Source organism: Eptesicus fuscus, chromosome 5 (genome assembly GCF_027574615.1).
Source record: "Eptesicus fuscus isolate TK198812 chromosome 5, DD_ASM_mEF_20220401, whole genome shotgun sequence".
Lineage (NCBI taxonomy): Eukaryota > Metazoa > Chordata > Mammalia > Chiroptera > Vespertilionidae > Eptesicus > Eptesicus fuscus.
In genome coordinates this window covers 34,852,789-34,877,644 of record NC_072477.1, presented here as the reverse complement: position 1 = coordinate 34,877,644, position 24,856 = coordinate 34,852,789, and the positions used below count along the sequence as shown (strand labels likewise).

Here is a 24,856-nt window from a genome sequence, read left to right as displayed (position 1 = left end):
GGATATAGAGCAGAAGAGTCTTTAAAAGTTCATCTAAGGAATTTGGACATAATTCACGGTATTTTGCAGAAGAGTGACAGTATTTGAGCTGTGTTTGTAGGAATATTAATGAGGCAGTGGTATGTTGGATGGATTATTGTTAGAAAGACTGAAGGTGGCAGGAACCAATTTGGAGGCCATTAGAGTGATTCACAAATGAGGTAATTAAGCTTTGGGCTGTGCCTACTCATCCTTTAAGACTTACTTGAATCCTTTGCTGCTACACCTGTTTCTTCTCCAGGGTGGGTTGAATCTTCTTCCTAGATGCTTTCGTGTTACCCTGAGCCTAGTGGTATCACTGTACTTACCCTCCATTGTGTTCTTTTGTGTATCTTGACCCTTCATTACACAGTTAGCTCCTTGAAGGTAGACATAAATATATTACTATTTTTAAATATTCACCTCTTTTATCTTTTTAAATATGTTTTTATTGATCTTTTTACAGAGAGAGGGAACAGAGAAACATCAATTGGTTTTCTCCCATAGTGGGGATCAAACCAGCAACTTTTTGGTGCATGGATGCTGCTCAGCCAACTGAGCCACACCGGACAGGGCACAAATATATTATTAATATAATAATTACCAGCACCTAACAAACATTTACTTTCACCTGATATTAAGACAGCTTATTTGACTGCCAAGAATTTTCAATTATCTGGATATATGCTGTTTAATATAATAGCCATGTGGCTATTGAAGTTTAAATGTAACAATTAAAATTAAATAGAATTAAAAATTTAATCTCTAAGTTGCACCAGTCACATTTCAAGTGATCAGCCCCATGTGGTTCATTGCTACTTTATTGGTCAGATATGGAAGATTTTTTTAAAATTTATTTTCTTTCTTTATTGATTAAGGTATTACATATGTGTCCTTATTACCCACTTTGTCCCCCCAATTCCCCCCCCACACACACACACACACAAAGATATAGAAGATTTTCATCATTGAACAAGTTTTGTGGATAGTGCTAGATTGTAGGAGAGGGGCTAGTTAGGGGTGATAATGAGCAGGTACATGTCAGTAATTTATTGGTAGAGTTTAATATTTAAAAAAATATGAAATTCTATAAAGTACACAGACTAGTTATTTACATTTGTTATTTTTTAAGAAATTAAAAAGTTCTTTACTCAGATTTTCTCAGATTTGAATTAAATACTAAAAGTTGTATATGCCCTGGTAAGAAAGGGAATTTAGATAGGTGCTTATTTCAAAATAGATCCTGATTCAAGTATATTTTTAAAAATTAACTTGCCAAGTTTTCATCATATATCATATGTAATTTATTAATAATTCAATGAGTTATTTAGCTTAGAGTAAGTCCTAATATTTTTAAATATTTTGGTGGTCACATTGTAATTTATATTTCATTAATTAATCATTTTATAATTAACTAAAGGCCTGGTTATATTGAAAGTAAATTAATTAGAAGGTGGCCAGTGGGAGCAGGACTGGGCAAGACGGTCCAGACACACCCTAGAGCTAACCTCCTGCAGTCCCTCCCTGGCTGGCAGCACCTGGGGCGGCACAGGGCTCGAAGGGTGTCTGAGGAGTGAGCCGAGTCCCTCTGGCAGGTGGGGTCCCTTTGCCTGGCCCTCGGGGATTGGGCCAAAACCGGCAGTCTGGCATCCCTCGAGGGGTCCAGGAGTGCTAGAGGGCACTCTGCAAAGTTGCTGTCGTTTGGCAACTCCTGTGTTTAGTGTCTGCCCCCTGGTGGTCAGTGCGTGTCATAGCTACTGGTCTGTCTTTTAGGCTTTTATATATATATAGATGACTAGATAAAATAAAATATCTAGAAAACTAATATGTTAAAGAAAAATTATAAGGTTATCTTCTTTTATAAGTAATTAATAATGGAAGGTATTGATAATGAAGCTCTTTCTTATAAAACACTAGAGGCCCGATGCCAGCATTGGTTTCCTTCTAGCACCCAGGACCAGGGCTTCCCTTCGGCTGCCAGCAGGCACCCGGGACCCGAGATTCCCTCCGGCCACCGGCAGGCATCCAGGACCCGGGCTTCCCTCGCAGCCCCAGCTTCATCTGGAAGGTCGTCCAGAAGGACGTCCAGTCTAATTAGCATATTATGCTTTTATTATTATAGATTATCCACTTGAGAATATATTCTGTTTTTGAGCAAGGATAATAGGAATCAATGTATTCTTATTTTTTATTTTAGGTAATATCTCCCAGTTGTAATGATGACATCACAGTGAGAAAAGACCAGTGTTTAGTTCGATCATTTATCGATTCTAAATTGTGAGTAATTAATCACTTCATACATTGGGAGAAAAAAAATGGAATCACAGTGATAGAAAAGTTTTTAAAAGTTTAATCACTTCATGAACTGAATTTTTACTTATGTTTTGCCTTTGTAATGTAGGTTATTTTTTACTTAAAAACTATAAAACCTGAACAACAATATGTGAGAATAATAGTAAATAGTTTTTTTAAATAAAGCATGATGTTGATTTTCTCTTTAGTTGTAAAAATTCTGTAATTTCTATGTACTATTACATGTTATGAACTATGAAATAGTCTTTAAATAAATAAAATTTATTTACCAGAATAATTATCTTGACTTTTTTTCTGATTAAAAGTCAGATTTTTAGAAACTTTTCTTAACTTCAGCTCTGCTTTGTTTCCATAAAAAGATTTAAGATTTAAAAAATATGAGTTATAATCCTCTGAAAAATTTAGTGCCATAATATATCTCACAATGATAAACATATTTTAATACTACCTTCTATTACATTTCTTTTTACTAAACCAAATAGTAAGTTTAAGAAATAATGAAGATCAAAATAGACATTTTTGTCTTCATAAGGAAAACATCATGCTGATAGAAAGTACCTCATGCTGTGTGTAGGAGAGTTGCATAGCTTGAAATATTACAAATGTGAGGCTCTCAATATACTTTGACTATGTGACTCATCAGAATTAAGACACAAGCTTTGCATATATTACCTCTTACTCTTTATTAAGGATTAGGATATATATGATGTTTTTAAAACATTTTATGTGCAAAGTAATTATGATTTTAAGGTTTATATTTTTTCTATATATTAACAAGGACTATTTAAATGATGATTTTTATTTAATAATGATTCCCTCCCTTTTCTTCTTTTCTATAATTAGTTATTCTATAGCAAGAAAGGATATCAAGGAAGTGGACATTCTCAATCTGCCTGAATCTGAGCTCTCTGCTAAACCAGGTAAGATAAGGATGAATCAGTGCATTATTTCATGATGTGGCTGTAAATGGCGAAACTGACTAAAGCAAGACAGACTATTCTCTGGTGCCATTTTAACTGTTTAGAGTTGATATCCACTCTGATTTGATGGCTATTTTTTGAATGTCTAGAAAGAACATTTGATTTATAATTTTTAGATAAGGATTACTTTTCATGTTTTACCATTAAGATTTCTAACAGTACTTTCTAGAGTAATAAACATTAATATGACATTGTAACTTATAAAAGGTGTTTGAGTATATTGTATTATTTTGTGTGTGTGTGTTTATTGTTTTCAGAGAGGGGGAGAGAGAGATAGAAACATCAGTGATGAGAGAATCATTGATCGGCTGCACACCCCCTATTGGGGATCGAGCCCACAACCCAGGCATGTGCCCTTGACTGGAATCGAACCCGGGACCCTTCAGTCCACAGGCCGATTCTCTATCCACTGAGCCAAACCAGCTAGGGCTGTATTGTGTTGTTTTATAAGTGACAGTTGAATTTGAACCCAGATCTTTTGATTGAATGTTACGCCTTTCAGTCATGTTATGCTGATTCCATAACAATTGCTAAAGTGTGTTTTAAATCTTAGGGCTACAGAAAGCAAGCATCTTCTTAAAAACTAGAGTTGTTCCTGATAATTGGAAAATGGATATAAGTGAAATCCTTGAGTCATCTAGCAGTGATGATGAAGATGGCCCCCCTGAGGAAAATGAGGAAGAGAAGGAAAAGGAAGCCAAAAAGGAAGAAGAAGAGGTGGTAGGTGAAATTTTGTATTTGTAACATATAAAAACATTTTAATATAGAGGCCTGGTGCATGAGATTTGTTCACTGTGGGGGAGGGAAGGAGGTCCTTCAGCCCAGCCTGTGCCCTCTCGCAGCCTGGGGCTCTTGCAGTCTGGGACCCTTTACTCCTTACCACCCGCCTGCAGTGGAGGCAGGAAAGGCTCCTGCCACCATTGCTATGCTCGCCAGCCATGAACCAGGCTTCTGGCTGAGCGGTACTCCCCCTGTGGGAGCGCACTGACCACCAGGGGACAGCTCCTGCGTTGAGGGTCTGCCTCCTGGTGGTCAGTGTGCATAGATTTGCATATTGGGCTTTTATTATATAGGATACTCTAAAGCAGTGGTTCTCAACCTTCCTAATGCCACGTGACCCACAGGTTAAGAACCGTTAGCAGAGTCGCCTAAGACCATCAGAAAACACAGATATTTACATTACAATTCATAACAGTGGCAAAATTACAGTTATGAAGTAGCAACGAAAATAATTTTATGGCTGGGGGTCACCACAACATGAGGAACTGTAATAAAGGGTCGCAGCATTAGGAAGGTTGAGAACCACTGCACTAAAGTAAAAGTTATACGTTTGTATTTTTTCCCTCTGTTTAGAGTAGGGTTGGGGAACCTTTTCTCTGCCAAGGGCCATTTGGTAGTTTATAATATCATTTGCAGGCCATACAAGATTATCAACTTAAAAATTAGCCTGCTTATTTGGTCAAACATTTAATTAACTCACCCCTAATGCCTTGGCAGGGCCAGACCAAGTGATTTCAATGGCCTTATACGGCCTGCGGGCCCGACCTTCACCACCCCTGGTTTAGAATCTCTATTACTTGTTTCTGTCTTCCTCTGGTTCATCTTGATTTAGGAGAGAGGGTTTGTTTGTTTTTTGGCTTCTAGCTTAGTGGGCAAATCAGGATTAATTTTTATCCAGTAAGAGGTTACAAAGAAGAACTCTTCAGGTAAATCAAGGGCAAATTTTATTTTTATTTTACTACCTTTCCCAAACAACCAAGAAGTAAAGAAATGTGTGTAGGAGTTACATGTGTTACCTCATTTAAGTGTTTGCTATGTGGAGTAACTGGTGTTATCCTACTTTAAAGCAGAGAAAAGTAATGGTCATAAAGTTAAATAACTTTTCAAGGTGACCCAGGTTAAATGTGGAGAACAAGGATTTGAACCTAGGTCTGGTCTGTCTTAACTTCGAAAACATGACCTCTTTCAGAAATTTAACAGTATCTCAAGGATAATGGGTATAAAAAAATTCTATGCAAACTGAAAGAAAATTTCATTTGGCAGTTTGATCAGTCATAGGAAAGATTTAAATTACATTTTTGAAGTGCTGATGGTTTTTTTTTTTGTAATATTATATGTCATTTAGAGTATTGTAGGAAATCATTCAATGGAATTCCACATAATTATTTACATGACTATTGTTGTCTATTTATTCAGTAGTGTTTTGTCAAATGGGATAAATTGTCCAGTGTATTTTGGTTGTTATGAGGTAAAGGAGTTTGGGGATAGACAAAGAGAATGAGTTTACTGAAAAGGAAGACCTCCTTCTTTGAGCATGAAAAATATTTGTTTGAAAAATGTGGAATGCTTATTTCTGTTTTACATTTACAAATATGAATTTATGAAATAAGATTAGTATACTTGTATGTGATGAAGGGCATACAACATTTCTCCTTTTACTTCCCCTGCAGTATTTGGTTTTGTGCACTCTGAAATCAGAATGGCGGTTCATACTTAGAGGCTGCCTACAGAGTTGCCATAGTAACATGCTGTTGGTTTTAAGTGAGCATGCTCGGAAAGACAGGAAGGTTTAGCAGAGGCTTGGCAGGTTGCCAATGGAGGTTTGCCAGATGCTTTGAAATGGGCTGTCTTTCTTTTCCTTTCATGTAATGTCTGATTTTTATGTGGAAGAGAATGTAAGTAGTGCTGTATAACCCTGCGGATGCTATGCCCTAAGAGGGAAAGCAAATATTTGCAAGTCAGACTGAAAAATGTTCAGACACTGTACTGATTAAGTAGAAGGGGAATCTAACCATATTGCATTTGAAAGAAAATGCAGCATATAGGTAAGATTTTTTTTTATATTTAGTTACCATTTTTATTGCCAAAAATGAGGTTAAATAGGAATTTTAGGTATTGGTGATGTGGCTGATATGGTAGGACTCGTAACCGAGCGTAATTGTTTTTTGTAAAAGAGACAGTAGGAGTCTATTTTTAGAATATCAGAGGACGAAGGCTATTTTTCTGAAACATAAAATAGATTTTGAAATGAAAATGAAGAGATAGTTTGGCAGAATTGAGAATTTAAAGTCTAAATATTAAATGTGATTTTTGTATTTTATCTGTATTTATAGATTATATGTTTTCAGGATAAATAGGCCACATTTTCAGGGTGTGAACTGTTGCAGTCAGGTTTTGATATTTTTTTTTAATTATAACATTGGGTTAGTATCTTGTATTGCCAATTATTGAAAAAAGATTAGTCTGTTTTTGCTAGTACTTTTAATTGGTGTTCCTTTCAGAATGCATTTTCTCTATTCCCCACCCCCCAAAATACCCTGAAATTTTAAACAAAGAGGGAAAAAAGAGCTCTGTAGTAAGATTGGAGAGGATAGCTTAAAAATAGTAAATAGTGCTCTTATTACAGCTATTAATTTCATAAAAATCATAATGTTTTATTTAAACCATGAGTAAATATTAGTAAAAAAGAATGAAGAGCAGAGGCAAGCTCTGTTACCTATTGTTTGCAGGTAATAAGTAAAGAAATTAAAAAGGTAAGGACTTTTATAAGGCTAGCATCTTCTTATAATGTATCATTTAAGTTATGAACCTGCTAAAATTAAGTGAACCAAGATGCTTTTCATGTACTAAAAAATAAAAGCAAAATGTAGGCACTGATTTATATGGTTATCATTTTAAATTATTTTTCAAATGGTCATTTTCATAATATACTTTATTGAATTCATTGATAGAAACTAATTCCTCTTTTTCTCTGGCTATATAGGCAGGTTTTCTTGAGTGAGATTTTGATTGCTTTAGAAAAAAACAGCTGCATTTTTGCTCTTGGATTTATGATTTAGTTGCTGAATCATTCTAACTTGTCTGGAACAGTAATTTAAAAAAATTGGTATATTGATAAACTGAAAAGCAGGTGAATCTATATATAGCAAAGGGGAAAAAATGGGTATGCTATAAAATGAATTAAAATCTGATAAGCCAGGGCCTACCTGGCTTAGTCATTACAGGCCTTTACTACATAAGTGAGGCTAAGCTGTTGTATTACATTACAGATCATATTTTTCTCGAAATGCAATTATGGTATGCTTTTTATGAAGATTTAATATTGCTTTTCAATGATCAAAAAGATCTTTTATGACATTCTGTAAACCACTACAATAATACTTTAGCCTCTCATTTGGTGTTTGTAAATTTTATGCAGTAGAATCATACAAGTGTTAGATACTTCTGCAGTGTTCATGGGCAGTGGGCATTGTTTTTATATTTCATGCTTTGAGTGTCCTAATATAGCCTTGATAAGGAGATTTGAGATTCTACGACTTTACCATGGAGAAGTATCTTTTTACTTTAAATTATTTGAATTCCTAAGCATTGGTAGTTTAGGATTCCAGTACGAGAAATATATTTTATACTATTCCTGGATGGAAAAGGACTTGAGAGTTTGACAGGAAGTAGATGATATCTCTCTTGATGACTTTAAATTTTAACTCACTGGTAAGTGGAGAATATTTTTGAGGCTATTACTTAAATGTCTTCTGTTAAGAAAATTTTATATTAAAAAATATATTACTGAATTTCCTTTTGAGCTTTGAAATTGCTTGAACGTCCATGTAAACATAAAGTAATGATGTCAGTTATTCATTTACTCCTGACATATTCACTTCGGGTGAATATAGGGGAGTTTTCTAAAGATAAAGTAAATAGGTGATTGCTTAGAAGACTAAATATAAGGGGGGAATTTGGCCAGTCTTAGCTTCTTTGTCCTTTTGGTTTGTTATAGGTAGGCTTATGTGTTGAGCCCCTTCAAAAAATCTTTTCTGGTTTCATATTTAGCAAAGAAAATTAGAATTTAGTGAATTTTTATAAGAAATGTTCATTTTTGTTTACAAGTATTGGTACCCATTTCTCTGACCTGTGCATTATCTAGGGATCACTGTTACATTTAATGCCTAGAATTATATTCCACTATTATAAAATCATAAGTGCTTGAATTTTTTATTCATGGAAATCAGAAAGTATTTTAATGTTCTCAGTTTATTCTTGGAGACTTAGTGATTTTTAAAGTAAGATTGTTTATTTAATCCTCACAACAGGATTTTTTATGACCGAGAAAACTTAGAGATGACAGAGGTTTTCACAGAGTTTTAAGAATATTTTCTCTCTTCCTCTAGATTTAATGTCTATGAAAGCAGTGGTTGTTAAGTTTTTGTTTTGTTCCCTTTTCCCACCAATATAAACATCCACTATCTAGGAACACAGAGCTTGGCACAGAGTAAACCTTCATTTAATAGTTTGTGAATAAATGAATGAGGTGTGGGCTACGCAATTATCCTAACATATTTCTGTTTGAAACAAAGTGGAAGATTTGTTGTAAGGTTCTAGAAAGTTCACTTGGAAGGAAACATGGGATAGGTATCTCATAATAGGTTTCCTTTTGTTTTTTATCCTCACCTGAGGATATGTTTATTGATTTTTAGAGAGGGGCGGGAGAAAAAAGAGAGAGAAACAAACATTGATGTGAGAGAAAAACATCCATCAGCTTCCTTCCATACACACCCCAACTGGGAATTGAACCTCTAACCTTTTGGTGTATGGGATGATGCTCCAACCAACTGAGCCACCTGGCCAGGGCCATAATTTATTTCTTTTATCAGACAGTGCACTCTGTAAGCAATCTCATTTCCTTATCTAATATTGTGAGTTTATAAATTCTTTTTGGCTTAAGCTAGTTTGGAATAGTTTTCTGTCACTTGCAATAAGAGTTCTTGAATAATGCTCCTCTTTCGTATCTTGCTCCCACTTATTTCAGTATCTTTTGACTAGTCTTTTCCCTCCTATACCCCTTCAACTCCAATCCATTATCCATAGACATCTTCCTAAAACATAAATGGTTCATGCTGGGAACCCTTTAATGGCTTTCAGCAGCTAAAGGATGAAGTTTAGATCTTTTACCTTAACTTTTTATAAGTCTGGCCCTTCATGCATGCCCACCTTTTTATTCTCTCCTCCACCATTTTCCAGCAATAGGGAACTTCTTACAGCTTCCCTCACTACCTCTTATGTGTTGTATAGAAGCTGCTTGTTGTCAGGTATATTACATTGAGTATCACCTTTGTGCTTCCCATTTGCTTTATTCGTATTAAATATAATAGGAAAGTAAAATGAAAGTTTAAAAAACTCAGAAAACAATGAACTATGATTTAAAGGATCCAATGGAACTAAGAGAGCACTGGCTAAATTACAGTGGTTGAGTATGACTTATAAATGTTATATGCATTAACCTTAGTAAGATGTTCTGGTATTTATTTCAGTTTTTTAAAAAATCAGTGAGGTTATTACTTCATGTTTCAAATTTAAAATGTATTCAAAAAAGCATAAGCAGCTACTGGTATTACTGTTGCTTTTATGTTACTCTTCCAGTCCACAGAGCTGTACTTCTTGCAGGGCTCCCCAGAGTGGAGCTTTTAGGGTGTTATCTTAATACCCTCATTTCCCTAACAGAGAGATCTGCCCATGTTAAAGGAGTCCAAGCTCAGCCTCCTTTTGTTTTTAAAGTAGTGGGGCATTACAGAGAGAACAAGGGATTATAAGAACTGAGGAGTTGAGAGAATGTGTGATGGAGTTCCAGGGGTGGGGTGAGAAGGGGAGCTAATAGAGAGGAGCAGAGGAGGTGCTGTAGACAGCAGCATGAAGGGTAAGCAAAGCTACTGTTGTCCAAAATAACGTTAATTCACAGAAACAGTATTTTGGTATTGAAAAATAAGCATGGTATACTAGAATTTAAAAAAAAAAAGGAGGAGGGTGTTATATAATCATTTAATAACTTATTAAGGATACCTGTAGGGGTTCATGAGAGGTGAGATATACCCATCAATAAAAGATGTGTAGCCAAAACCGGTTTGGCTCAGTGGATAGAGCGTCGGCCTGCGGACTGAAAGGTCCCAGGTTCGATTCCAGTCAAGGGCATGTACCTTGGTTGTGGGCACATCCCCAGTAGGGGGTGTGCAGGAGGCAGCTGATCGATGTTTATCTCTCATCGATGTTTCTAACTCTCTATCAAAAATCAATAAAATATATAAATAAAAAAAATAAAAGATGTGTACTTCACATACAATACACAACACAGGGAAACTACAGAGATCAAGTTCAGTTATATCCTTTCCTAATCTGTTATGTGCTAAGAAACTACTCTGACCCCCTTCAGTAGAACTGTGTATAAGTTATATTGGTCTGAGGGGTTTTGTGTATCATCTTTTACTAAAGTATTTTGACAATTTGGACACTTTCTGTTCACCTTCCTAATTTGTGTTCTGAAGAGTAGAGTTGCTAGCTAAGTAAATTAATATCTCAGCAAAAACAAGGTATTACCTTATTAAAAAATAAATAACAAAATGTGTTCACCTCCCATTTCAAGAAAATGCTGTAAGTTCGTACTTCACTAGAATTTGTGCCTTTTGTGAGTGAATAATCATTCATTTTTGTCATTAACGTATTTGGGAAAAGAATGAAGTAAATGCTAGCAAGTGATTTATGAAACCACCACCTGTGACTTAACATCCTTGGCCATTCTTGTTTTTCTCTCTATTCTCTGACTCCTGTTACATTTATATTATCATTAATGTTAGCCCTGAAACTCAGTGAATGTGGAACAATTGAAGAAAATCTCCTCCTCAGTTCATTTTCACTGATGTCATTTTCATTCATATAACAATAAAGTGTCTAACCTAAATGTCAGACTCTGGTGATAAATTGTGAGTAAAATAGGCAATAGGCATATTTGTAGCATCATAGAACTTACTGATCATTTCTAGTGTGTTGGAACTTTGAGGACTACAACTATGAGTAACTTAACTTAGGCTTAAATTTAAAAAATATCAGTATTAATTCCTCTCTCTTTCCTTCAGGGGAGGGGTCACCTTTCCATCACCAGGTGGCAAGACTAATTCAGCATTGATCCTCCTCCTTATGGACTGCTGTATTAGCTTGCCTTTCCCTTCCAGTCATCAAACTCATTCTTGGCAGAGAACTTTTAAAAACACAAATCTGACCTAATTCCTCTTTAGCTCTCTCAGACCTCACAGCTACCCAGAGTATTCAGTTCTGATTCTCTAGCATATATCATCACCAAGTCTTTTCCTAATCACGGTCTCTGCCTTTGTCAGCCTTGGGTTTATGCTGTTTGCTTCTAGCTCCTGGGCTGTCTGCTCATCACATTTGGAGGCTTTTCCTAATGTTACCACCATCAGTCCATCCCCAGCAGAATCATTCATCCCCTCCTGTATTTTTTATTTTTTTTTATTAAGGTATTATATGTGTATTTCTTTATATATTTTACAACACGTATCACATTGTATTGAATTGATTTTACATTTTGACACTCCTTGCCAGACTCGAGCAAAGTAGAAGATAGACTGTTTTCTTATCTAATCACAGTACTTTTGCATATTCCCTGACTCATGGTAACCATCAACAGATGTTTGAACTGAATTTGAAGATACAGAAAACCTTCATAATCTAGAAAATTCATAATCTAGTATTATAGATAAATAGATAGCACAACTATCTAATATTCAGTAGTATATACTGATGCCAACTAAAATTGTAAATTTCTTGGAATGATGATCATGGCCATGTCTCTTCTATATCCTTAACCCCCTCCCCTGCCATTTTACTGGGAGCATAATTACTCTTCACATGTTTGACTAAATGAAGAGAAGAAGGCCCATCAGTAGTCTGGTGGACTCTCTACCTCCCATCATTACAACCCTTTCCCACTCTAAAACCCCTATCAAGGAGGAGAGAGATGCTATAGCAAATACGAGCCCCCAAGCAAAAGCCATGAAGGCAGATTCTTCTAGTTCAAGATGCTTCCTAGCATATGTAGTCTACTTCAAAGTGACTAACAACACAGCTAATTTCAAAAACAGATTGGGAAAAATTGCTTATTATAAGAGAATAAGCAATTTTAATTTTTGCAAAAGCAATTAGGTAACTTTAAAACTTGTTTTATAGCCTCAACTTTGTGTGTGTGGAAAGTAAATTTCATTTCAAGCAGGCATTTGTTTATAAGTAAAATTATTCATTTACATCTTGTTTTTACACCTGATAATTGCACCTAAACTTAAAAGTTTATGGCCATGGTTTCTTATGGAACTTAATACACTTTTGGACATTGACATCCACTGACTTTTAAATCATGTGTATTTAATTCACTAATTTTTATCTATAAATTTATATTCTTGCCCAGCTGGTGTGGCTCAGTGATTGAGTGTCAACCTATGTACTAGGAAGTCACTGTTCAATTCCAGGTCAGGGCACATGCCTGGATTGCAGGCTTCATCCCAAGCAGGGGGCATGCAGGAGGCAGCAGATCGATATTTATTTTTCTCTCTCATCAATGTTTCTCTCTCTCTTCCTCATCCCTTCTCTTTCTCTCAAATCAATAAAAACATCTTCTTTACGGGCAGTCCTCAGGTTACGTCATTTCATGGTTAGTCGCCATCTCCCATTTATTTATTTAAAAAAAAAAAAAGATCCGTCATTTCGACGCATGTACATATGTGCTTTATGTTTTTTATTATTTACTTACCACAAGTAAAGGTCAGGAATTGTTATCTTTTAAGTTTTTTAAACAGTTTCACTTCATTACTGCTGTGTATATGCTCCATGTGAGTGATGTAGGTGGGTTCTGACTTACGGCGAAAATTGCGTTACATCACGCTGTAGGAACGGATCTTCGACGTAACCCAAGGACCTACTGTGTGTGTGTGTGTGTGTGTGTGTGTGTGTGTGTGTGTGTGTATGCCTAAGCGACCGTTAGGACTGAATGATTGGAACAAGCAGTCGCTATGACATGCACTGACCACCAGGGGGTAGACGCTCAACGCAGGAGTTGCCCCTGGTGGTCAGTGTGCTCCAACGGGGGCAGGGGGGGAGTTGCCACTCAGCCAGAAGCCAGGCTCACAGCTGGCAAGCATGGCAGGAGCCTCTTCCAACTCTGAGGCATTGGCAGCAAGCACCAGGTCAGGATGAATGTGAGAGGCATGGCACCTGCCCCCGCTAGGGCTCCTCCCTGGCCACCTGCCACTTGGCACAGTGCTATATCCCTCTGGGGATATCCGACTGCCCGTTTAGGCCCAATCCCTGCAGGCCAGGCAGGCAGGCAGAGTGGTTAGGGCCTAAATCGGCAGTCGAACATCCCAAGGGGTCCAGATTGCAAGAGGGTGCAGGCCAGGCTGAGGGACAACCCCTCTGCCACCCCTGTACAAATCCGTGCACTGGGCCTCTAGTTTTAAAATATAAAGATTCTTTGTTTTGTTAATCCTTACCCAAGGATATTTTTCCATTGATTGTTAGAGAGAGTGGACGGGAGTGGGAGAGACACAGAGAGAGAAACATCGATGTGAGGGAGACACATCGATTGCCTCCTGCTCACGCCCTGATCAGGGCCAGGGATCAAGCCTGCAGTCGAGGTATTTGCCCTTGATCAGATCGAACCTGAAACCCTTCAGTCCATAGGCCAATGCTCTATCCACTGATCCAAACCACCTAGGGCTAAAAAAAAATTCTATAATAATAAAAGTGTAATATGCTAATTAGACTGGACAGCTGAATGACCTTCTGGATGAAGCCGTGGCAGCGGGGCCGAGGTAAAGGCGGTTAGGGGCAATCAGGCAGGTAGGCAGAGTGGTTAGGGGTGATCAGGCAGGCAGGTAAGCGGTTAGGAGCCAGCAGTCCCAGATTGCGAGAGGGATGTCTGACTGCCGGTTTAGGCCCGATCCCGCAGGCCTAAACTGGCAGTCAGACATCCCCGGAGGGGTCCCGGATTGTGAGAGAGTGCAGGATGGGCTGAGGGCCCCCCCCCCCCATGCATGAATTTCGTGCACTGGGCCTCTAGTATTCTCAGTAACTAAGAATTTATCAAGCCAAAACCGGTTTGGCTCAGTGGATAGAGCGTCGGCCTACGGACTCAAGGGTCCCAGGTTCGATTCCGGTCAAGGGCATGTACCTTGGTTGCGGGCACATCCCCAACAGGGGGTGTGCAGGAGGCAGCTGATCAATGTTTCTCTCTCATCGATGTTTCTAACTCCCTATCCCTCTCTCTTCTTCTCTGTAAAATAAATAAAATATATTTTTTAAAAAAAAGAAGAATTTATCAAATGGTTGATACAACCTTAATAAATACCTAATCTGCAGTTGATGGCTTTGTTTTGTTTACTTGTTTTGGAAGAAACTTTGATTTCAAATCAACGCCTTTTTAAAAAATGGTTTTTACATATACTGGACTAGGTGCCCAGTGCACGAATTCGTGCACCTTGAAAGGAACTGTGGGTTGAGAGGCTGTGGTGGGCATGGGCAGGTCTCGGCCCATCTTCCACACACCCGCCTAGCCCCTCCCACCACGGCCCTTCCCCCCCAGCCCCATGTCTGCTGACAGCCCCACTCCTGCTGCCTCCGCTCCCACGTGCTGATGGTGCCAGCCATGCTTGCACCCGCTGATGGCACAGAGCGATTGGGGCCGGCGCCAGCAGCCGGTGCAAGTGATGGCTGCTGCCCTATCGCCCCTCAGGAGCAGGGGGAGTTGGAGAAGCCCTGAGGGGCCATCGGGGCCTGCGCCAATGCTGGCAGTGGATACAAGCGCCGGGCAAGACCGCGGCACATGGGCGCAAAGAATTTTTAGTAACCACCAGAGGCTCGCCCTAATGACAGCAGCTGGCGCCCTACCTTGGTCTGGCTCCCCTGCTCACCATCCCGCCACAGCCGACATCCTCCATGTTCCACACTCTGCTACTTGCTGCCAATGCCTGCCATGTTCTGCGCATACCCCCTGGTGATCAGTGTACGTCATAGCGACCAGTTCGGTTGTTCTGCCTTTTGGTTTGTTTGCATATTAGGGTTTTATATATATAGATAAGATGGTCTTATTTGAATTCTGTATGATCATAAATACTGGAAATGAGTTGTTAGCCTGAGGAGAGAATATTTTGATTACAAAGCCCAAGCAAAGCATAGAGCCAGTCTGGCATAAGGTGTTTTTGTTTTTCCACCCATACTGAAAGTCCTTAAAATTAATATCTGAAATGATTCTTGGTTACTAGATTTCTTTTTTCCTTGAGTTAACTCATTGGCAGGTCCCTCCCCCCCTCCCCCCCAGTTACAGTTAACATTCAATATTATTTTGTATTAGTTTCAGGTGTACAGCATAGTGTTAGACAAAGCGTTTTCCCTGATAGGCAGTTGTATTAATAACCTTGCAAAAGCAAGATGTTTTAATTCACATGGGGAAAAAGACTTTTTTGTGTGTATATATATTTATTTTGTTAAATTTACTTTTCACCCTGGCCAGTGTTGCTCAATGGATAGAGTGTCAGCCCAAGTACCAAAGGGTTGCAGTTTCACTTCCTGGTCAGTTCGATTCCTGGCCCCATCTGGGCAAGTGTAGGAGTCAACCAATCAATGTGTCTCTCTCACGTCAATGTTTCTTCCCCTCCCTCCCACTCTCTCTAAAAAAAAATAAATAAATAAATGGAAAAAATATCTTCAGGTGAGGATTAACAAAACAAAACAGAAATTTATTTTTCAATTACAGTTGACATACAATATTATACTAAGAACTGCCATTGTTGATTTGAGCATTTATTAATGACTCCTATTAACTTTGTAAATTGCTATTTTGAGGCTTAGTAGAATTTTGACTTAAGTTTCTTTATATTTGATAAAACTGAAAGAACTCCAATTTATAAATCATTCTGAATGAATTTTAAATAAGAATGTTCCCAAATACTAGTTTACAAGTAGCCTATCTGAAAAGGGAATATTTTGTTGAAACCCATAACCAGTTGTTTTACTAGAGCCAAAAACCTAAGCTGCATAAGAAGAAATCATTAATTTATATAATTAGTAAAAAATCACACTTAAATAGGTATTTGTAGAAATAGTTGCTTTATCATGAATGTTTCCATTCGTTCCTCTACCCCATCACCCAATAAATGAGCAATTATTTATCTAGTTTTTTTTCATAAGAAAATTTTCATTGTCTTATTTTCAGGGGTCGCAAAGTCAATACAGATGCTAGGCAAATCAGAAAAGCAGGCTAGTGTGATAAGAGGGGATGATAGAGTTTGGGGCAAAACAGAATTTATATGACTCATTAAAAGGCTTAAAATTTTTTTTTTATCCTCACCCAAGGATATGTTTTTATTGATTTGAGAGAGAGGGAGAAACCATATGAGAGAGAAACATCAATCTGTTGCCTTCTGTAAGCGTCCTGACGGATGATGGAACCGAGACCTTTTGTTGCACAGAACGATGATCCAATCAACTGAGCCACCTGGCCAGAGCAAGGCATTTAAAGTTTTTACAAATGTAGTGCTTCCAAACAAAAAATCTTTGCCATGTGACTGCAACCTTTGGGTTATATTCATTCAACAATAACAAAATTTTGATGTTTTTGTGTGGGTTGTTTTTATAATAAACACATTTGTAATTAGTGTGCTCATCTATCAATGTATTTGTACAGGCCACATGGTATTTTAATAGATTAAAAAAACAACAACAAACGAGTGAGTTGAAAACACTCTCAGCCTATTTCATTCTTGAGCCTTTTTCTCATAGCTAATCTTAGTCCTTATGGTGATAGTCAGGGTAGGGTTAGAGTGATAAATGGCATGATGGGTAGAGATTGATATTTTTTAAATTAATTCTTTTATTTTTGAGGGTAAATAATGATATTTTGACAGTTGCATCAAATCAGCTTTATCAAAATATGACTTAAAAATCTGGCATTGTAGGATTTTGAGGAAATTCATATTTCCAGCTTCATTAAAATTTTATCCCCTTATATTGAGTTCACAAAACAGCAACAAAAAGAAGTCATGTATCTCATCCTACTCATTGTTCTACATATTTGTATATTTTACCTTTACAGCCTGAGGAAGAACTTGATCCTGAAGAGAGGGACAACTTCCTCCAACAGCTTTATAAGTTTATGGAAGACAGAGGTACTTTCATGCTCATTAATTAAAAGTAGTCATTCCTTTTACACTTTTAAATTCTAGGTTTATGCATTGTTTTTGTTAGAATCATGGGTATATGGATTTGGATTTAAAGTAATACCTGACAGTAATTAAGTACTTGGAATAAAAACAATGTTCAAATCTATTTTGAGCAGAAATATATAGGAAAATAGTTTTGGTACAAGTAATTTTAGTTTCCTTGGGACTTGTAAAACCAAAACATATAATATTTCGGTAATAAAAAGTGAACAGACATAATGTTAATCTACATACCGATTAATTAACTAATACTGCCTTTGTGGCAAGTAAACTAGCCTGATCCTTGCTCTCAACAAATTAAACATAATAGGAGATCAGTTCCTATCTGAGAGAATAGGATTTCTATTTAGAAGTTAGAAAAAATAAAAGCTTTAGAGTTAGAAGAAATAGAATCCTCAGAAATCATAATTCTTGACGTTATGTTAGATCTGAGAAACCCTTAGATAAATTGTCCTGCACACACTGTGGCCTTCAGAAATCATCCTTAGGATTACTGCGAACAGTCTTAACATTTGTGTTAAAACAGAGAAAATGGAACCATGGCCTAAAATGTACCCTTTACATTGTGTGTATTCTTGCCCAAGCTTTTTGAACCAACAACACTATTGGCTATACCTTGTAGTCCTAAGGTTTAATTTAGTTTTACTCAATTCAGTGGTAATTAGAGAGGTGATTTTATTATTTGTGGAAGTAAATCTAAGGACTACCACAAGAATATACTGAATATTTTGTGTTGTCTTACTTAACTTAAAAAATTAAGGTGTTTAAACATATCCATTGATTAATGAAATTTGGGAAATTAGAAATTGATAGCTTTTTTTACCTTAGTTTTTTCCATTTGATTAAACATTATTTCTACCCTCTATAAAAAAAATAGGTACTCCAATCAACAAACCACCTGTTTTGGGCTATAAAGATCTCAATCTCTTCAAACTCTTTAGACTGGTTTATCATCAGGGTGGATGTGACAATGTAAGTAAGGAAATGATGAAAAGTTAAATTATCTAATGTTTCACTGTTATATATACTTTAGGTGATAAAACACATTTTCTTAACATAGAATATTACTCTAAAGATGATCTCCCTTTGCAAATGTTAACAAATAAAAACTTAATTTTCCAGATTGATAGTGGTGCTGTATGGAAGCAAATTTATATGGACCTTGGAATTCCTATTTTGAATTCAGCTGCTTCCTACAATGTAAAAACTGCGTATAGAAAGTAAGTAGTATCGTTTACTCATCAAAGAATACATACTTACAGGGAATATTTTCCATTTATTTGGTTAACAAATAAAAACATTAAAGTTGGAGAAAGTGTATAAAAAGTTTAGGTTAATAGATACTTGTGATTGAAAGTTATTTCAGTGCACCAAGTCTGCTGTGCTCCATTTTTTGTGTTGTCCTAATTTCCTTTCCAAAATCAGGGATGTAGGCAGCATTTATCATCTAAAATGATGGTACATGTTATGGAGCTGAATCTTTTGTGTGAATAACTTTCAGATCAAAACCACAGTGGCTATGTTCAGTTATCACAAGCTTATATTTTTTAGGAATTTTATTTTATGATCAATGTTTCTGTTAATAATTCTTCTTAAAACACCAATAATTTAGTAACATAGAAAAAGTACTTTAAAAAAAGAAAGGCTTGAGTTTTACTTTTTAAAAATGTGTGTTTAACAATATTGTATTCAAGTTAAATGTAAAGACTAAGATTTATCAAAGGGAAATACTGTTTGTTTAGGTATCTCTATGGTTTTGAAGAGTACTGCCGTTCGGCAAATATTCAGTTCAGAACTATTCACCACCATGAACCAAAAGTAAAAGAGGAAAAAAAAGACTTAGAAGAATCAATGGAAGAGGCTCTAAAACTAGACCAAGAAATGCCTTTAGTAGAAGTAAAGAGTGAACCCGAGGAAAATATTGATTCAAACAGTGAAAGTGAAAGAGAAGAAATAGAATTAAAATCTCCACGTGTAAGTACTTAAACTATTTGGTTTATTTTAAAAATTACATAACATTTTTTATTATGGACATTTTCAGATACATACAAAAATACTCTAATGAACCTAACTTATTTTCCAGTATTTAGTTATGTGTTAGCCAGGCTAATCTAGCTACCTTTCTCTAAATATATCATATATTATTTCTTCTACCTGAGAAATCATTTCTTCTGTTGTTTTCTGTTTTTAAGTCATTCTCACCTGAGGTCAAATATTCATTGCACATTCCCTCTAACATTGCTCTTTTTATATGTAAATTTATTCTGTTTAGTATATCTTGTTTCTTTTACCCCTCTCTGCACTAGAATCACACTTCAGGAGAGCAGGGACTAGTGTCTACTCTATTCATTGACAGTTCCCAGACATCTAGAATAGTGCCTGACATAAAGTGAGGACTTATTTAATAGTTGTTGCATGAATGAATCTCCTCTTTATAGTACTTGTGCTCCCAACCAGGTGGGATCTTTTCTCTGTGTTACTCCATAGCACACTGTATAGTGCTTGTGGCCATTTTCTTACGATCTGCCTTGTCTTCTAGTCATGTGCACACTGGTTTTATCTTCTGACTTTACTCTTCCTCTCCATAACTATGTAAGTCCCCTATAAGAATTATCACCCACTGTTTTGGTCATTGTTGAATGATGTCTACATAATAGTATTCATTAAAATTTAGGAGAAAGAAAATTTATCACACTATCGAAGTTCAGTTACTGAAACACATCTTATTTTTCAGTGAAATCATATTTGATGAAAGAGGAGGTTGAAGTCACCTTCTCTTTTATTTAACCAGAAACTACTTTCTAAAACTGTCTATTCTGACTGTCATCTAGTAAATGGAATTTTCTAGTGAGTTTTAGGAAACATCCAAATTGGTTTGTCTCTTTTCATTTTTTTAATTTTTGAAAATTGTGGCAAAAATTTGTGTTAAAAAATTGTGGTAAGTACACAACATAAAATTTATCATAACCAATATTAAGTGTATAGTTCAGTGGCATTAACTACATTCACGTTGTTGTACAACCATCACCTTCATATTATGTAATCTGTACTGTATTGTATTGTAGATGTACCATAAATTTACTTCCTAGAGATTTTTCTCCAATTTTTACTATTATAAGAAGAGCTGCAATAAATGTGCTTGTAAAAATGTACTTCTAATGTAGCTGAATATAGAGAGCAGATTTGTAAAACTGGGATTTCAGGGACAAACGTATTCAGACCTAAATTTTAATAGATAATAACTTTCATTATACATACAAATATTTAAAGGGCATCTGCTATGTGCCAGGCACTGTCTAAATCTGAGAATACGAAACTGATCATGACAAAGTTCCTGCCCTCATGGAATGTAAATTTTAGTTCTTTGTGAAAAGAAAAATAAACTTCTTCTTTCTACCTTTGAAGTTTAATACATAGTCAGGAACTAGGAAAAACATTTGTTATACTGAGATATTAATTGTAAAGTATTTCAGTGGTCCCTAAATTGTTGGTACCTTTTTATCCTCACTTTATTCCAAGTAGAGGGAATCCTGCCAGTGTGCAAAGGTTGACTTGAAGAAGAATTTAGGAAATAATTAAATAGCTCACCAGTTTCATGTTCAGTTGAGTATGCAACAAGAGGCGGAGTAAAAGCTGCTGGGGGCAGAACAATACAGTGCAGGCCCAGTGAGCTCTTCAGATATTCATTCAAAGAAATCAGCTCACTTCTGGCCATTGATGCAAGTCAGTCCTTTTAAAATGTAGCCATAGATAACTATAGTGATAATATTAATTTCATTTAAAAAAAACAACACAGCCCTGCCTGGTTTGGCTCAGTGGATAGAGCGTCGGCATGCGGACTGAAGGGTCCCAGGTTCGATTCCGGTCAAGGGCATGTACCTTGGTTGCGGGCACATCCCCAGTGGGGGGTGTGCAGGAGGCAGCTGATCAATGTTTCTCTCTCATCGATGTTTCTAACTCTATCCCTCTCCCTTCCTCTCTGTAAAAAATCAATAAAATGTATTTTTAAAAAAAACTAAAAAAAAACAACACAGTAGAATTAGAGACCGCAGAGCTTTTTAAAAGTCCATATAAAAGTTAGGGGGTTGGGCCGAAACCGGTTTAGCTCAGTGGATAGAGCGTCGGCCTGCAGACTCAAGGGTCCCAGGTTCGATTCCGGTCAAGGGCATGTACCTTGGTTGCAGGCACATCCCCAGTAAGGGGTGTGCAGGAGGCGGCTGATCGATGTTTCTAACTCACTATCCCTCTCTCTTCCTCTCTGTAAAAAATCAATAAATATATTTAAAAAAAAAAGTTAGGGGGTTGGTTTATTATTACTATCACTATTATTATCAGCTTATTTCATTGACATTTAAATACTGCTTTAAAAACTTTTATTATAGTCAAGAAATACTAAAAGTGAGATAAATAATGTAGTGAACAAAGAACATTTTTCTTTTTTAAGTAATCTGTGGCTAAGGATCATTGTAGTCCTGGACATAAGTAATTTACATGAGGTATTATTTTATTTTCAAGAGGAAGAGAAGTATATAGGAGTTTCGTTGTCACTGTCATTTCTCAAGCTAGAGAGAAGATTAGTCATTGCTATTAATGTTTAAAAACCAACAAACACATTTTCTGTTGTCTAACCTCTGCCCCCCTTGTAGTGATAGCTATTTTAAAGCTTCTGTACTCTCTATTTAGGGACGAAGGAGAATTGCTCGGGATGCAAATTCTATTAAAAATGAAATTGAAGAAGAGAAAACAGAAGACAAATTAAAAGATAATGATACAGAAAGTAAGGATGTGAATGATGACTATGAAACTGCAGAGAAAAAAGAAAATGATCTACTACTGGGGAGAAAAAATACACCAAAGCAAAAGGAGAAGAAAATTAAAAAGCAGGAAGACTCTGACAGAGACTCAGATGAAGAGGAAGAGAAAAACCAAGAGAGGTACAATATCTTATATTTGTTCTCCAGAAGCACCTGTCTGGGGCACATCAGTGCTCTGTTCCTGCTTAGATATTCAGGTTTGAGGGAATGTTTTCTTATTGGGACTTCCATTCCTCTTGTCTAATGAAGGTGAAACACATTGTGAAGATGATGTGTATCGCCTTTCGGAATTGGAGAATATACTGGTCGCACCATTTTAATAGCACTTGTGCCCTAAACAGTGGCCTCAAAGAAGGCTGCGCCACCCAGTCAAAAGAAAGGTCCTGCAGTTGACAGCAGGGAAGGGAGCTGGAGAAAAATGGAGGAAGTGGACAAGAGGAAACAGCGACAGCAAAAATTCCATTTTAAAAAAGGTACAACGTGGGAAAGCTAACAAACACATGGGTGCACAATACTAGCAGATGTTTCTGTGTGTTAGCTTTATCTAAGACATTTTTCTTTTTCAAGTTATTGTATTAGATTAAGTGGCATGCACCCCTTATTCTTGTTTGGAAAATACATTCTTGCCCCACATCACACCAATAAATTTCAGCTTTTTAATGTCCATCCTGTTTGCTGTTGAGTGAAAACTGTATTTTTTCCCCCCGTGTATTATATACATATATGGACCGAATTGACTTAAAAATAACCAATTAGGCAGTTCAGCTAGATCAAAGTAATATCCGACGGTGTTTAGTTGGCCATTTCTGTGTTGTCAAATAGATTTACTAATTTTTATATGCTACTAAAAATGAATTTTAATTTAGCAACAACAGCATAACACACTTGTAATATAAGCTCGCCTCCATAGTTATTTTTCATTTATTACATTATATGATGCTAAGTTTTCTAGAAATTTGAATTGTTGAGCAAAATTTGGGAAAAGTAGCCTGCTGTGTTCAACTAGTGGCTGACATCCATCTGAACAAAATATTTAGAAAAATAGGAATGACTGCTGAGTGAAGAGGTAATTTTATGATTCAGTACAAATAAGTATGGGAGCTATCACAAATGTGAGTGAATTAGATTAGTGAATAAGGAAAGTTCTGTAGTGAAATATAATTAGGATTAGGAAAAGTGGAAGGAAGTAATTGGAGTCGAGTATAATTGTGTATAATGGGATTTCAAATATTTGGACAAAAAATTTAAGCAAAGGTGAACAACTTAAAAAGTAGGGTTTAATTATAGTTTGAAGTTTTGTTAATAATAAGCAATATAATATAATATATAATATATAATTATTTAACATAATTAATATAATATATATATATATAAAAGCTTGAGTGACCGGCTGATAGCTATGATGCTCAATGACCACCAGGAGCAGATGCTCAACATAGGAGCTGCCAAGTGACAGCAACTTTGCAGAGTGCCCTCTTGCACTCCAGGACCCCTCAGGGGATGTCAGACTGCCGGTTGATCCCCACAGGCCAGGCTGAGGGACCCCACCTGCCAGAGGGACCCCACTCACTCCACAGACACCCTTCGAGCCCCAGTGCCATCCAAGGTGTGGCCGACCAGGGAGGGACCATGGGAAATTGGCTCCAGGGCATGTCCAGCCACCCAGTCCCGCCCTGCCCAGTCCTGCCCCAGGGACCACTTTCTAATTAATTTCCTATCAATGCACAAATCCGTGCGCCAGGCCTCTAGTATAATACATAAAACACACAATACATATCTAAAATATAAATGGGACAAATATTTTAAAGAAAATTTTAGACATATATGAAGAACAGTATTTCTTTTTATAAAATAAAATTTGAATATGCAAATAAACAATCTGTACTCTCATTCTGTAGCAGGAATCATGGAAATGGGAGACGTATCTGTAGAAATTTGTTTTAAGTGGTGTCTCTCATAGTGTTTCAAATTATCCTTTCAGACTGTAATTGGAAGGTGCCCTTGGAGGAAAAACATTCCCAAGGCAAATGGGTTGTCAAAGCTATTTCATGTTGACTGCCCAGTAGTCCTCAAAATAATGCTCTATGCTTATTATAGAGCACAATGCCTTCTCTTAAGCACTTAATAATACTCTTGTGACATTAGAATGGCCTTTGATGCAGATCTCTTCTGAATCCTTGCAGTATTAACACAGGATGATTATTTGTAAAAATATTATTGGACCTCCCAATGTGAATCTCCTTTTACCTGATTATCAAAACAAAGAAAAACTAATGGGAGATGAATAAAAACAAATAGAGAATATACTGGTTGCACCATTTTAATAGCACTTGTGCCCTAAACACAAAGATACACAAAGCTTTGTTCTGGTGCTATCCCACAGTTTCAACTAGTGACCTGATATTCAAGCATCTATTGTTTCTTTGTTAGGATAGGGAAACCTTTAAAATATAAACTAGTTTAAAAGATATGGTTACTAAGGTAGATAGCTCTTTTTCATTATTTTATCCACCAAAAAGTAGTCTTGCTAAGAACAATTCTAAATTGAGTAGAAAGCAATAGTAATGTAGATTTAAAACAGTTTAGTTGCAGGAAGTTACAAACTACTTTTAGGTAATTTTTGCATATAAAGTGACATTTGAGTGTAAATTCCAAAGGCTTTCAGAGCATATTTATTCTT

General features: G+C 36.5%; 1 protein-coding gene across 5 annotated transcripts in view; it reads left to right on the top strand.

The window, feature by feature from the left end:
- Positions 1–24,856, top strand: part of ARID4A (AT-rich interaction domain 4A) — a 66,286-nt gene that overhangs the window by 19,234 nt on the left and 22,196 nt on the right. For all 5 annotated transcript variants that reach the window (XM_054716026.1, XM_054716027.1, XM_054716023.1 and 2 more), the window contains 8 exons: positions 2,216–2,295; positions 3,175–3,251; positions 3,865–4,031; positions 17,236–17,308; positions 18,240–18,334; positions 18,485–18,582; positions 19,105–19,336; positions 22,046–22,296. In XM_054716026.1, the coding sequence (XP_054572001.1) occupies positions 2,216–2,295; positions 3,175–3,251; positions 3,865–4,031; positions 17,236–17,308; positions 18,240–18,334; positions 18,485–18,582; positions 19,105–19,336; positions 22,046–22,296 (1,073 nt within the window). The remainder of the gene's footprint in view (positions 1–2,215; positions 2,296–3,174; positions 3,252–3,864; positions 4,032–17,235; positions 17,309–18,239; positions 18,335–18,484; positions 18,583–19,104; positions 19,337–22,045; positions 22,297–24,856) is intronic.